This window comes from Dromaius novaehollandiae, chromosome 4, assembly GCF_036370855.1.
Source record: "Dromaius novaehollandiae isolate bDroNov1 chromosome 4, bDroNov1.hap1, whole genome shotgun sequence".
NCBI lineage: Eukaryota > Metazoa > Chordata > Aves > Casuariiformes > Dromaiidae > Dromaius > Dromaius novaehollandiae.
Window position 1 is genome coordinate 53,199,051 of NC_088101.1, and position 14,091 is coordinate 53,213,141.

Genomic DNA, 14,091 nt, shown 5'->3' on the forward strand with positions numbered 1-14,091 from the left:
AGTATTGGCAGCTTCATAGCATCAGATGTTTTTCCTCAGTGCCTGAAACAGCTCCAGCTTCCTAATAGTCCCCTTTCTTTCATCATGCAAAATTGAGTATGTACAGAGAAGAGAGGATTGAGAGGGAACAGACTTAATGTGAGGTGAGATCAAAGGACAGATTGTCTTGCCAAAGAGTGGTGTTAGGGGGAGTATTGCTGTGCTGGAATAACACTCTGCAAAGGCCAAAATTACTATTTCTTCATCAATGCAATCTACTCTGTTCCAGAGCAGCAGAGTTGCAAAACATCAAGGCAAAATTCTGAGTAAAGTGTGATTTCAAGTGGCTGCACTTCAGATCAAACAGGATCTCATCTGGTGCAGAAGCACACAGGGCAGCATGGAACAGAAGTTTGCTTTTCCCTAGCAAGCTAAAATGGAAAGCAAAGTTTAATTGTGAGAAGGGAATGAATGTGAACCCCATGCAGCTTCTAGTGACACACAGGTGCAGTGTCAGTATAGCCACAGCAGTAAGACCTCTTGTCACATAGCGAAGCATGTACTGGGGGGTCCCCTCCAGCAAACTGGTGGCCAGGTCTCTGGGAAAGCAGGGAAATATTCAATATCAGAAGGACATATTTAAGAGCTGTACCTTTAACTTTGATCTTTGAAAACAATTTTTAATACAATAGAAAATATTTGATTATCTCTTTATTTTAATGTTACTCTCCGACATAATGAAATTTCCTTTTAAAAAGGCGATACTCAGTATTTTGTTGCTAGGAGTGCATCATGCTGTGCATCTGTGAAACATCTGTGTGCTTAAATCGGTTTCATTTCAGCAAACGCATCTGCCCAGCTTTGGTCCTGGGAGTGATCTGCACCCTTGAAACGCTGCAGATCAGGGCTGCGGGTAAGGCTTGGCTGGATGTGGCCGGTGGGGCCTGCCCGGCTGCAGGGGGGAGCAGCGGGGGCCACCGCCCGGCCGCGGGCAGGGAGGCGCCCCGCAGCCGCTGCTCGCCCCTCCGGCTGCCGGGGCGGCGGGGGGAGCCGGCTGCGCGGGGCTGCCCTTCCCCAGTTTCACTTTCATTTCTTCTTCCGGCTCTCGGCAGCTTTTACCCTGCTGGTCTTCTTGCGCTAGGGCTTGCGCAGTGCCTGGATGTGCGAATACTGAAGTCGTCGTCAGTGGTAAGCGAATACCGGTCTTCATATTTTTGTAATAAATATGGCAATCAGAGGGACAAAGCCAAAATACTACCAGTGAGTTTAGGTGTTTTTTTTGACCTTGGATTTCTCTCAACTTGCATGCTGCAGCATAATAAAGTTGATGCTGTTGCTTTGGTGCTTGTACTTGGGTGCAGTTGTCCCCAGCTGGCAGGAGGTATTTTTTGTTACAAAAGTGATATTGATAAAGTGGGAATGTTACCCTGGGAGATGTTGGAGGCTCATTGCTCCTCTGCTGCGTTCTCCACTTCCTGAAATCTGTGCTTGTAACTTTAGAAACTGCTTCCTTTTTTCATTCATTAAATATTATTCTACAGTCTTGTCCTTTGAGTCAGATAGAAATGGGGGTGCACCTTCTTCACTGGATTTCCCTTCCAAAGCATAAAAAAGCTAAAGCTGTCTCCAGACCTCCTGCAGCTAAGGTGACCAAGCAGAAAGTCAGCCCTTCAGCTGACCCAGTTGGGGTCAGAGGACAATGAGGCCCGAAGAACTGTGTGTGTTTATGTATATTAAATTTCTTACTCCTTTGAAACTTAAAGATGAGCTGGTAATAACTACACATGAGCCTGGCAGCTACTTGATTTCCCTAAAACAAAAGACCCTCGAAAGGGGTCAGAGATGATGAAGCCTTTGTTAGACAAGCTCCTGCTTCGGTGTCCTCTGGAGCTCTTTCAGCAGCTGGGATGCAGAGGAATGAGGAAACAGAGCTGGTCCTTTATCTTCCTCTGCTGTGGGGATAAAGCTGCTGTGTTCAGCAGCAGCTGTGGCAGGTCCAACTGCCTGCAGGAAGGGCAGGCTTGTTTCAGCTGTTTGCTTCCTGCCTGCCCTTCTGTGTTGGCCAGCAGCAGGTGAGAGGAGTCTGGTCTGTGTGCAGTGCCTGGCAGAGAAGGGGCGTTTCATGCTTATTTTAAGTTCTCCTTTGTAGTCCTTTGTGTACCCCTTTAATGTTTGAGGTTTTCTTTCTCTTGCTTCTTTCTGACCTACTGGATTTTTACCAATGTCTCTCCCTAGATGGCTAGGCTGCTTCCATGGAGAGGCACTGGCAGGGTCCTCCCTGGCTACTTTAGGGTGGCTTTTCCCTTCTGGAGCAGCCCTAATGTGTGCCCTGTGGAGCCAGACTGCACTGGGGTCTAACCTGCTAAAGCCCTGTTTGGCTGCAGATTTTAATGTCAGTACCTTGGAGTGTTTTGTTATGGTACTGGAACTGCATGGTACTTCTAGGTAAAATAGCTCAGAATTGTTTTCTTTTTTTATGCAGGTGTCATGCTGGTTTAATTTCTTGTTTCATTGTCACTGGGCATGTGGTTTGAGCAGTAATCTAAAGTGCTCAAGGCTAAATCGTGTTAATTAAATACAGGTTCTAAGCAAGCAAAATGTGAGCTGCAGAACAGAGGAAGCTTGTCTTGGAGTTAGACTTTTGAGGTGTTGTGGATTCCCCTAAGTCTGGTAAGCTTAAAATCCTCTCTGTAGCCTATTCTATGGTGGGGCGTTAGTCTTCTCTACCTGGAAGCCCACCATGCTGAGACTTAACCACACTGTTAAACTGAAGTTGGCAGGTAGGTTCCAAATTTGTTGGAGAACAGATGTATATTGAGGTTTTTTATCCAGTGAAGCTGTATTACAAGCTGGTAGGGTGAGTTTTAAGTCTCACGGATACTAAATGGAAGCTGAATAAAATAGGAAAAAGTTTTGATTAACCAGAAGTGTAATGCCTAAGCAAGCTGAGCCATTGAAAATTAGACCATTTGATACCCTAACAGAAACAAGACATTGGGGTGGGGTACATAAATTCAGCATATAAAAGGTTTTCCTGGAAGCATCTGGATAAATGCATTAAATCTATGGGCTAGACAGGCTACTTTTTCCTACCTTGGCTCTTCTACCTTTTTCTGATTCTTACAAGGTATTGATTTATTTTGTTTTGCTGTTTTCTCACACATCCTTTTGTAGCCTGCTACTTCCTCTCTCAGTATACATGTGGTTAAAGTTAAGCCAAAAAAAAAAAAAAGGATGGTTAGAATTTTTTGTGGCTGGCTTCTAAGACAAACTGACAAGAACTGCCATATAAAAAGAGCATTTATATTAGGCATTCTTATTGTGTATAAGTGTATTTAAGGTCAGAGTGTATGTGACTAATATGGGCTTGTGTATAATTTGTCATACTTTTTTCACGTTAAAGCAAAAATTAATCAGAAAAAGGAAAATGCTGGGAAGCTTGCATTGATTATGGATATTAAAGGAGTTCTTAATGGCTAGCTTTTTCAACTTTGAAGAGAAATCTTAATTTAGAGAAGTTGTTAAACTTGCCTTTTTCAGCAGAAATGAATGCATTATAGAAATGAATGAATTATAGGGAAAAATACTGGAAATTTGTTTAGTGTGAAATGACTAGGTTGTGATTTTTACTTGATTACCTGATTTTTTTGAGCCTGCCTTGGCCTTCAGTTCAGGATCAGTTGTCAAAATGATTGTAAATTGTACTGTGTTCATTTTGCCTTTGCAGATAAAGCTATGAGGAGTGCCATTTTTTGTTGGAGCATCTTATCTTTCAGACTGATGTCTGTCTGCTTGCTGTTTGCATCAGTTGGAAAGCCATGTCAGATCAGAAATAAAATGGCTGACTGCAGTCACCTAAAGCTGACTCAAATTCCTTCTGATCTCCCAAACAATATAACAGGTTTGGATATCTCTCATAACCAGATAAAAATGTTATCTCCTGCAAATCTCACCAGGTATAAGCAGCTGGTTTACCTGAATGCAGGGTACAACAGCATCTCTAAGCTGCAGCCAGAATTGTGCCAAAATGTGCCTCTGTTGCAGATTTTGAAGTTAGAACATAATCAGTTGCATGAGCTTTCTGACAGAGTCTTTGCTTCCTGCACCAACCTGACCGAGCTCAATCTAGGATACAACATAATAGAAATAAAAAACAATCCTTTCCAAACCCTGAAGGTAAGCTTTAGAAATACACTTTTTGTGTAAATAAAGTGTAAATGGGGAATTTACTGTATTCCAGTGTGTTACAAAACAGCTTCCTACTTGTATCTGAAAAGGGCCCAGTATATTCTTCCTTTATTGGGCCTTTTCTTTAGAAAAAACAATGGCCTCTTGCACCAGAGCACGCTGGAGTCTCAACCATCCTTGTGAGTTGCTTGTTACTACTCCATGTCCTTTTTCCTACTGCATCCCATTGAGGCTCCTCTCCATACAGGAATTGTGCTGAAAGAATAGCAACAAGCAGACTTTGGTATAGGGAGAAATGGATGATGTAGAACCTGAGTTGTATGGGGCCTAAAAATGGTACCTAGCTAGCCTAAATTCTCAAGGTCAAGGTGTTAATACTCAGGCTGTGAAGGCCAATGCTTAGGCTAAATGTAGTATCTCCCAGGACTTCTGGGACTGAAGGAGAGCACAACGTGTTTAGCTACCTTTGTATTTCCTGTAAATTTAGATGTGGTCAAATATTCCTCTGTGTAGCATGTAGCAGGTTGGGGGACCAAAAGAAGAGTTGGGAAAACTATTCCATTGCCTTTGCACTGAGCAGGGAACCATGTAAAAGAAGGGCCTAAGGATGAAAGAACAGAGAGACAATGTGTAGTACTAGGTGTTATACCATGTTCTAACCTTTGTGCTTGTTGTTTTGGACATGTCTGAACATTTCTGTTAAACTTAGTTAGCCATTGGTAAATGGCAGTTAGCCATTAGGTAAAACCCACTTCCTTATGTCATAGGAATGCTGACTTGACTAAGTACAAACAAGTACAGCTGGCCAGCTTCAGTGCTGGGAGTAGAGCTGAAATTCTGATCTCCTTCCCTTTGCCTTGTTATGATGGAGGTTGGGCTTGGAGCACCTCAAGGCATGTTCTGTGGAGCTGCCTTGGGGGCAGCATCTCCTCTCTTGTGGGTGCAGGGAGCAGTCTAAGCACCTGGGCGCAGGCCAGAGCACTACCATGTGTATAACTGGTCTTTGTAGGCTGCTGCTTGTGACTTTGCCTTCCTCACTCCCATTCATGGGGGGAGACTACAGCAAAGAGGGTGAAATAGCAGGTTTAATATTGTGGTAATTGTAGCCAGCCTTTTGCTTTTATTGCTCTACCTGAAGCAGGAGGGCTTTCATTAAATGGAGGAAATCTAGAGGAAGTACTTCCTTTGCTTTGCACTAGATATTTTAGCAGGTTAAGACCATGGCAACAATGAAAGTTGGAGATGTGGAAGATACAGAAAGCTGCTTTCTGCATGAGATGTAAAGGCTTAGGTTTGCTACCAGGCTTGTTACTGCTGATTCCTTTTGTAGCTATCAGCATAACATGTGACAGACTACCATTCTTTCCTATTACAAATTTATTTTAATTGTAGCCATGTGATCAATTTTTAGTCATAGGCTAATGCAATGTTTCAGTGTTTTTGTGTTATATAAAGAAATCGTTAGATCTTTTATACTCTTCTGTTTGCTTCATCTCTCCAGAACTTGAACACTTTGGATTTATCTCATAATAATTTGAAGTCAGCAAATTTAGGATCGCAAGAACAGCTGAAGAGCCTTCATGAGCTTGTGTTATCTAGCAATTGCATCAGTGAACTAAAAAAGGAAGATTTCAATTATCTTAAAAGCACTTCCTTGAATAGACTTGATTTGTCATCAAACCCACTAAAAGAGGTAGGAAATACTTCAGAAATGTAACCGGTGTAAAAGTAAAATGGAACTATTTATTACCTGTATGATAGTATGGCTTATTTTTTGGTTATATTTTGAATCTGCAGAGGTCAAAGATAAACATTCCATTGTAATAGTCCACATTACATCCTTCAGAAAGTCCCCAGGTGGAATAAATTTTATGATGCATTTACCTGTTCACTCCTTGTTTAAATATGCCCTATGACTAATCCAGCATTACCCTGATCTTCAGTAGTAATGCATAGAATTTTTTCTCACTGAAATCATTCTCAACAAGAGCTAGATCCAGTAGCTCTGTGGGCCCTAATTGGGTATATTCTATGCAGAGAGGTTTTTTTATGTGCTCAAGGTGGACAGCAGATCAATTCTTTCTAATCGGAGAGGCTGGCAATATCATTGATTTTTTTTTTTTTTTTCCCCTCATGTGGTAAAAAAAAAATGTTATGCAAGGCTGGTTTAATAATCTGGATCTTTACTTTCTGGTTATCAGAGAAACTTCATTAGGCATGTTGAGCTATTCTACAGAAATAAGCATTGCAAAAAGTATACTGGCTGTTGTCTAAAAAGTGGGTGGTGTCTGTCATCTACCTTTCTGCTTTTTGGCTTTTTCTGTGCCCACTCTCTGACCCTGGCAGTGTTAAAATGTGATTCTTTGAAGAGTGATGATAGGAGTGCTGCAGAGCTCTAAAGTGGTTGACCTTCAGCATGTGAATACCATTATTGAATTTGCTTGTTTTTTTCCAGCTGATTGATCTGCAAACATTTACACTGTAGTTGCAAGAGTATTTTAAAGTGGTATAAGCTTGTACTGCTGCTGAGAGAGAATCCCTGCTATCCCCTTGCCCCTGGCTGTTTGTTCATCCCTTTTGTTGGTATGAGCTTTAACGAGGCTATGCACTGGATCACCCTGGAGAAACACTCCAGATTTTTTGGCTTAGCTTGTAGCCAGGTTTTTTTCCCTCATCTGGTTCACCATCACATATCCATGTGCTGTAGAGAAGTGGATGGGACTGCCTTTGACAGTGCTACTTTATGCTAGCTCTGAATTTACAGTAGTGCTTCTGAAAGGCAGACCTATGTATTTGAACCACTCTGGCAAATGAACTATTTAATCATTCAGCTATTACCAGAAATCAAAACGAGGGGCAAACACTATGATGGAGGCTTGTGATTCATACTGTGGAAGTAAGTGTGTAGTATCTCACTTCATGAGTGTAACTTATGCAAACACAGACTAGGTCCCTTCTTGGCTGAGTAGCCTAAATACCTTTATTACAGTGTATCTGTCTTTCTAGTATTTTGGCAACCCTGGCAGATACCAATATAAAAGTTCAGATTATCTCCATTTCTAGTGAAAGTTCCCAATAGTTGGATACAAAATTATAATTAACTTTCATCTCACTAAACAACTTTCTATCTTATACAGACCACTACTCAAGATAGTAATATTACAATTTTAGAACTGTTGTTACATGAAAAATACACTCCAAAAAGTGTTTGGTTAAACTTGGCTGTGGGAAGATCCTAAACTTGTCTGCTTGAAAATCTCATGTGGAAACCGTTCCAAATTTTGGCTGTATGGAGCAACTTTCTTATGTAATCTTCTTGTTTAGGTCAAAATTACTCTTTTTTCTTTTCAGTTTCATACAGGATGTTTACGTGCAATTGGAAATCTGTATGGGCTCATACTGAACAATGTTGAACTTGGCGAAAATGGCACAAAGAAACTTTGCACAGAATTATCAAATACAGCAATTCAGAACCTCTCCCTGAGCCATGTGAAGCTTTCATATGTTGGCAAGTTAACTTTCCAGGGACTGCAAGGAACAAATCTTACCATTTTAAACCTTTCCAAAAATTCTCTCTCCACAATAGCTGATGACTCCTTTCAGTGGCTTTCAAATTTAGAATACTTAAGCTTGGCAGATAATAAGATGACTGTGTCTTCTCATTCACTTTACGGATTGTCCAATGTCAAATATCTGAATCTGAAAAATTCACTTATTGGGAAAATTGAAGATTTTTCCTTTCATTGGCTATACCACCTGGAGTACCTTATAATGGACAATAACAATTTTCCAGGAATTACTACTAATATGTTCACAGGCCTGAACAGCCTGAAATATTTGAGTCTTTGTAACTGCAACATAAACTTACAAAAAATAACCAATAAAACATTTTCATCGCTTGCTAATTCCAGTTTGCAGGTTCTCAACCTCACAAAAACTAGAATCGCTACAATAGAAAGTGGGGCATTTTCCTGCTTGGGACACCTGAAAATTCTTGATCTTGGCCTCAATGAAATAAGCCAGGAGCTCACAGGTCATGAATTCAAAGGTCTCAATAATATACAAGATATTTACCTTTCCTATAACAAAAACTTGACTTTGCAAAGTGAGTCATTCACTTTTGTTCCAAGCCTTAGAAAACTGATGCTGAGGAAGGTAGGCTGCAGCAATCTGGCACTTTCTCCTTCACCTTTTCACCCTCTACAGAATCTCTCAGTCTTGGACATCAGCAATAACAACATAGCAAACATAAAAGATGACTTGTTTGATGGACTTCACAAACTTGATATTCTGGATTTGCAGCACAATAATTTAGCTCGGCTTTGGAAACATGCAAATCCAGGTGGCCCTGTTCTTTTTTTAAAAGATCTTCCCAAACTGCGTGTTCTTAATTTAAAATCAAATGGGTTTGATGAGATTCCAGTTCAGGTTTTCAAGGGTCTGTTTCAACTAAATGATTTGGATTTAGGATCAAATAATTTGAATTTGCTTCCAGCAACTTTATTTGATGGCCAAGTCTCTCTGAATTCATTGAACCTTCAGAAAAATCTAATAACCTCTGTTGAAGAAAAAGTGTTTGGCCCAGCTTTTAAGAGCTTGAGAAGACTGGAGATGGATTCCAATCCATTTGATTGCACCTGTGAAAGTATTGCTTGGTTTGCCAGTTGGCTTAATGTGACCCAGGCACATATACCTGGATTGCAGTCCCAGTACATTTGCAACACTCCACCTAAATATCATGGTAGTCTGGTGTTGCATTTTGATAGTTCAGCCTGCAAAGACAGTGCTCCTTTTAAACTACTCTTTGTGATCACTACTACTGTTGTGATGCTACTCATCTTCATTGTTCTTCTCACCCATTTTGAAGGTTGGAGGATAGCTTTCTACTGGAACATTTCAGTAAATCGAGTACTTGGTTTTAAAGAAATTGACAGACAGCAGGAAGAATTTGATTTTGATGCCTACATTATTCATGCAAGAAGGGACAAGGATTGGGTGTCTGAGAACTTCATCCCTCTGGAAAAAAATAACCAGTTTCAAATTAAGTTTTGTTTAGAAGAACGGGACTTTGAAGCAGGGATATCTGAATTTGAAGCCACAATTAACAGTATAAGAAAGAGCAAGAAGATTATTTTTGTTGTGACTGAACATCTCTTAAGGGATTCCTGGTGCAGGAAGTGAGTACGACATAACATTTGTATGTAAGAGTAAACTTTTTTAACAAATTATTTTTGCTATGTAAGTCAAAGCAAAAAAAGCAAACTCTGCTTTGCTACACCATGATTTTGGGATAGTTCCAAAGTTAATGAAGTTAATTGCTACATGTGTACATTAGTGGGAATTTCATTCTGTCAGTTTATTTTTTCAGAAAGTCAAACTATCATCACTTCTGGAGATTGCCATCCTTTTAAAATGGGATATTTAAAGCAGAACAATAGTTGGTGAGGTCATGAGTATCTGATTTTTCTGTCTTTAAGTCTTTTGTTCCTTTGAATAGCATTCTAGAAAAGAATCATGTTAAACCTATATTGAGACAGCAGACTGGTTATTTTTAGAGGATGATTTTTTTCTTTAAAAGGTAATTTGTTAAATGAACAATTTTATATCACACAATAGGCATTAAAACATGTATTTGAGTCTAGCACCTGATTCTGCAATGTGTTATGTGAACTATGTGACTATTAAGGGAACTATTTGCCACTTATTTCATGGGGAAACAAAACAAGTGTTTTTTGTCCTATTTTTGCTTCAGGTTTAAGGTATATCATGCTCTTCAGCAAGCTGTTGAACAAAGTCGGGATTCCATCGTATTGATCTTTCTTCATGATATCCCAGACTACAAGTTGAATCATGCCCTTTGCTTGAGAAGAGGAATGTTCAGATCTCGCTGCATCTTGAACTGGCCAGCTCAGAAAGAACGAGTGAATGCATTTCATCAGCAATTAATGATGGCACTTAAGTCTAATAGTAAAGTGCACTGAATTTTGAAAATATGAATTTGAAATTATGAAGACATTTTATCGCATATTTTCTATAATTAGAAAACAAGCCTTCAGGGGGGAAAAAGGAAGACAATTTCTCATATTAGAAAAATATATAATCACTGTAACTTAATTTACTTGTCCAGATTCATGTTCTTGCTGATATTTTGATTCACTGTGCTGAAGTGGCATGTTAAAATGGACCATGATTTGATAGTAATCTCAGTCTGTATCAAAAATGAGAGCAGAATTAATTCTCAGAAGCGGTGAGAATGACTGAAGTCTTAGGAAAAGTGTTCATCTGAAGTAATGTAGAAAATATATTGACCCTCTACTGTAAAGAAACATGTAAAGGAATGCAGTAATAAAATATCAAATGCTGTGGAGAGGGTAGAATGGACCCTACTATTCACTTTCACAAGATGAGATTCAGTGAAACAGATTTGAAAACTTTCCATGTGAAACAGTAAATAACATGCATATTACTTCTATAGGTGAAGGCAAGAATGTAGCAGAGCTTCAAAGTGATTTTTTTAAACCTTCATTTTAAGAAAATAAAGCAACAGAAAAACTTGGCTGTGTGAGCAGACTGTTCAGAACATGCAGTGAAGGATCACTTAAGCCTTCTCAATGAGGTTAGGACTGATCACTATGAAAAACAGGTTTTCAGACTGACTAGTCAACTGATTTAACCAACTTCTGATTTAAAGAAATTTTCCTCTTTCCTACTGAAATTCAGAAATCTACTAGAAGGCCATTTATGCTGAGCTATCTTAATTCTTTGTGTGTGTAAAACTTGTGTGCAGGCCTTCAAGTGGAACTTGAAATCAATGCCAAACATGGCAAAGGCCTAGCTGGTATGCCTGTATAAGCTGAATAAAGGCGCAGATGTTTTTGTAACATAACTAGAAGACTTCTGACTGCAGTTATAGATAAGAGTGGGAGAAACTTCATAAGTAGACTGATTTCAAACTTTCTTAACATTCTGCAGAAACATGGGTTAGCTGGCAATTGTATAGCATTAAGGTTCAAACCTATAGGGTAGCAATTTGGAGACAGCTGGGAACCAGCAAAGCTTTCTGAAAGGTGTTTGCAATGTTTGGAGCCAGTTGCAATTTTATGGAGTGTTTGAGCATGTAATTGTAAATTAGACTCTAGGCAGACCTTTGTGTATTTCTGTTAATGTTTAAGTTGTCCCTGTGGAAAACTTTAATTTTTTTTTTGTTTGTTTTTTAGGTGTTTGATCCTTCAGGAATAAATTTTTTATTGTTTTTTCTTTTTTGCTAGCCTTTCCCTCATCTATTCCAATACCACTCTTACTGTAAGAATTCTGATTCTTAGATTTCAGATCAATACTTCACATAGATCATTAAAAAGCTGCTCTTATAAATATGTATAGATGAAAAACTAGGTTTTAGTAGGTATTTTTTTTTTTTTTTTTTTTTTTTTTTTACGATTAAAAACATGAAAAGGAGCATACACTGGATTCAGTTGCTTATGAAATCCTGTAGTGGAAACAAAAGGCTTTGTTTACAGGTAAAGTGGTAGATAATGATTCCCTGATTATGGTAATAGAATGATCCCCATTATGACGCTTTCAGCTCTTCTTTCTGACCTTTGCAGGCTTGTGACAAATTCTCTCTTCATGCTTAGGCCCTGCAAGTTGAGGAGGCATGACACTAAGGAGGGGGTGCCAGGTATGCACCATGTCCATTGCTCTTTTCTTTAAAGGCTAACATGAAATGGGTTCTTAGGTTTCCTAAATCTGAACTGTAATGGCAAATAGCGAAGTTTCTCATTCCACCTCAATGTAAATTGTCTAGAAAATTCTAGCAATTCACATTGATATCAAAAATAACAAAAGTATGTAGAGAATGCATGGAGAAATGCTGAGGTGAAATGTAATGGGATACAAGAGGTTAGACTTAAATCATCTAATGGTCTGTTCTGTGCTTAAACTGACAAATGACTGTAGTAACAAGGTCTTTGAGGAATTTAGACAAAAGATGCCTGAAAATAGGTCTCAACACTGAGTAAACATGGGTACTTAGTTTTGTAATATGACTAAATACAAACTAAAAGTACTTGCTGAGTCAGAATCATTTTAAATGATAAAAGTATGATAGCGTGTTTTAAACAGTTATCTTAAGACCTACATTCAGTTTAAAATCATCTATAACCCAAGAAATTCTGGAGGGTTACAGTAAGAAAATGAGATTAGTGTTAAAAATGAGAAAACAGAAGCACATGTTAGACATGGGACAATGTTACAACATCAGTGACTTGACAATTTTGATATGGAATTTCGCCTTTCATCTGTAAGTTATTTACTTATGCTCAGCCCCATATATGTCTGACATTTTATTATAAAGAGGAAATAAATCAGACTTCTTGTGGTAGTGATCAGTTGCAAGTACTTTCAGGATTAACAATACGTGAGCTGGCTAGTTACCAGACCATCAGACAATGATGGCAACTTGCTAAGGAACTGGATACCAAATCAAAAATATCAGACTTGTCAAACATATATCTAGAACTACGAAGACTCTTCTGTGTTGAAAGCAGAATATTTAAGGGACTTAAGCAAGGTAGAATGCTTGAATCTGTAGAGTCAAAGTAGAATCTGAGTATTTCTGTGGTACATAGGTGACAGGGAATGAATCTGTTACAGATAGTGATGTTCATAATTTTTCCTCTTCCAGGTCTTCAGGCAGGATTGCTAATGCTCAGATTTAGGGGCTGCAAGCTCTTGAGCTGGGGGCATGCAGCTGAAATATGCTACACATTAAAGTGCTTAATTGTGTTCATTTCACTGTGGCTTAGTCAAGGCTTAAGCAGAAATATATTAGGCTTTTTGGAAGGGTGAGGAATAAAGTTGGATTGTGTTGCCTTTAGGTTTTATGTGGACCTTTTCTATAAGGTTTGATATGAGCAGAATATTATTTCAGTTTGTAAGGAGAAAAGAATATCCCAACTTCACATCTCAGTCCTGTGCTTGGGTGTAGTGAGTGCCCCACTATACTGGCTCAGCTGCATTCCCTGATGTACTAGGAAGAGTCAGATAATTCCCCACTTTACCCTCAGTTGCCATCTACTGGCAGCTGTGGGTGGTATGAGTTGATAGTGAACTAATTGCTTGATAGAGGGCCCTGGACTAGTATGTAGGAAGGAACTATAGTATCCTCCAGTCTGTACTGCTTTTTTGGATGCGGCTGGGAGCTATGCTAGTTGCCATACTCTAAGCTGGCACAGTTTGCCCTGTCCGCAACACTGGCTGTTAGCATTCCTGTGTGGCTGCTGGTGTGTCCATGCCTCTCCCCACTTGGATAGACAGCCCTGTGCTGCAAGTCCCCAGCAAGGCTGCTCTGGTGTTTGCCCCAGCTGTGAGCACCACACCGACCTGTGGAGGGGCACTGCTGCTGGTGCTTATAGTGAAGCAGAGAGGTCTTTGGCCAGGGACACCTCTCTGTGCTGCTCCCCCTGTCTACTCCTGGTGGAGTTGGTGAGGTCTTTGCATGTAGGCCGATGCCCCACTGCAGCTTCCCTGTGTGGCTGTGAAAAGTGCCAGGATTGGATCTCTACCAGTGCATGTTTCTATTGACTCCTTTCCATGCAGCACATGGTGCACTGGAAAAGGGGGGGGGGGGGGGGGGCTGCAATCCTGGCAGATGGCACTTGTTTCTGCCCATTAATATTAGATGGCAATTAAATTAAAGAGAAAAATGTATTTTATTTCCTTCACGTGTGGGCTGTGCTTGTTACCGATGCATGCAGCGTGGGCTGGCAGCGGCCCTGCTGCTGTGTTTGTTTAGCCTGGCAACGCTGTGCTGCTGCCCCGAGGCCGGGCGGGCGCTGGTGGCCAGAGGCGCCCTCCCTGCTGCTATGAGGGCGGTGGTACTGGAGCCAGGCCCCCTCTTCGCCAAGCAGGGCTGCCCCATGCCTG

General features: G+C 40.1%; 1 protein-coding gene across 6 annotated transcripts; it reads left to right on the forward strand.

The window, feature by feature from the left end:
- Positions 1–820: 820 nt before the first annotated feature.
- On the forward strand, positions 821–13,880 carry TLR3 (toll like receptor 3). 6 transcript variants are annotated; one of them, XM_064511058.1, is made up of 8 exons: positions 826–892; positions 1,092–1,167; positions 2,561–2,649; positions 3,707–4,155; positions 5,669–5,860; positions 7,519–7,675; positions 9,035–9,344; positions 9,920–11,558. In XM_064511058.1, the coding sequence occupies exons 4-8, from the start codon at positions 3,715–3,717 to the stop codon at positions 10,146–10,148; spliced, it is 1,329 nt and encodes a 442-aa protein (XP_064367128.1). In that variant the 5' UTR covers positions 826–892; positions 1,092–1,167; positions 2,561–2,649; positions 3,707–3,714; the 3' UTR covers positions 10,149–11,558. The 6 variants fall into 6 exon arrangements, with proteins under 6 accessions (XP_064367124.1, XP_064367126.1, XP_064367128.1 ...); XM_064511054.1 differs by having other exon boundaries at positions 821–892; positions 7,519–9,344; positions 9,920–13,880; XM_064511056.1 differs by lacking the exon at positions 2,561–2,649 and having other exon boundaries at positions 821–892; positions 7,519–9,344; positions 9,920–13,880.
- The last annotated feature ends 211 nt before the right edge of the window (positions 13,881–14,091 follow it).

Coding starts and splice junctions, on each gene's coding strand:
- TLR3 (XM_064511054.1), top strand. CDS start 3,715: ATGAGGAGTGCCATTTTTTGTTGGAGCATCTTATCTTTCAGACTGATG. Junction 5,861..7,518: donor CATCAAACCCACTAAAAGAG/GTAGGAAATACT, acceptor TTTTCTTTTCAG/TTTCATACAGGATGTTTACG. Junction 9,345..9,919: donor AGGGATTCCTGGTGCAGGAA/GTGAGTACGACA, acceptor TTTTTGCTTCAG/GTTTAAGGTATATCATGCTC.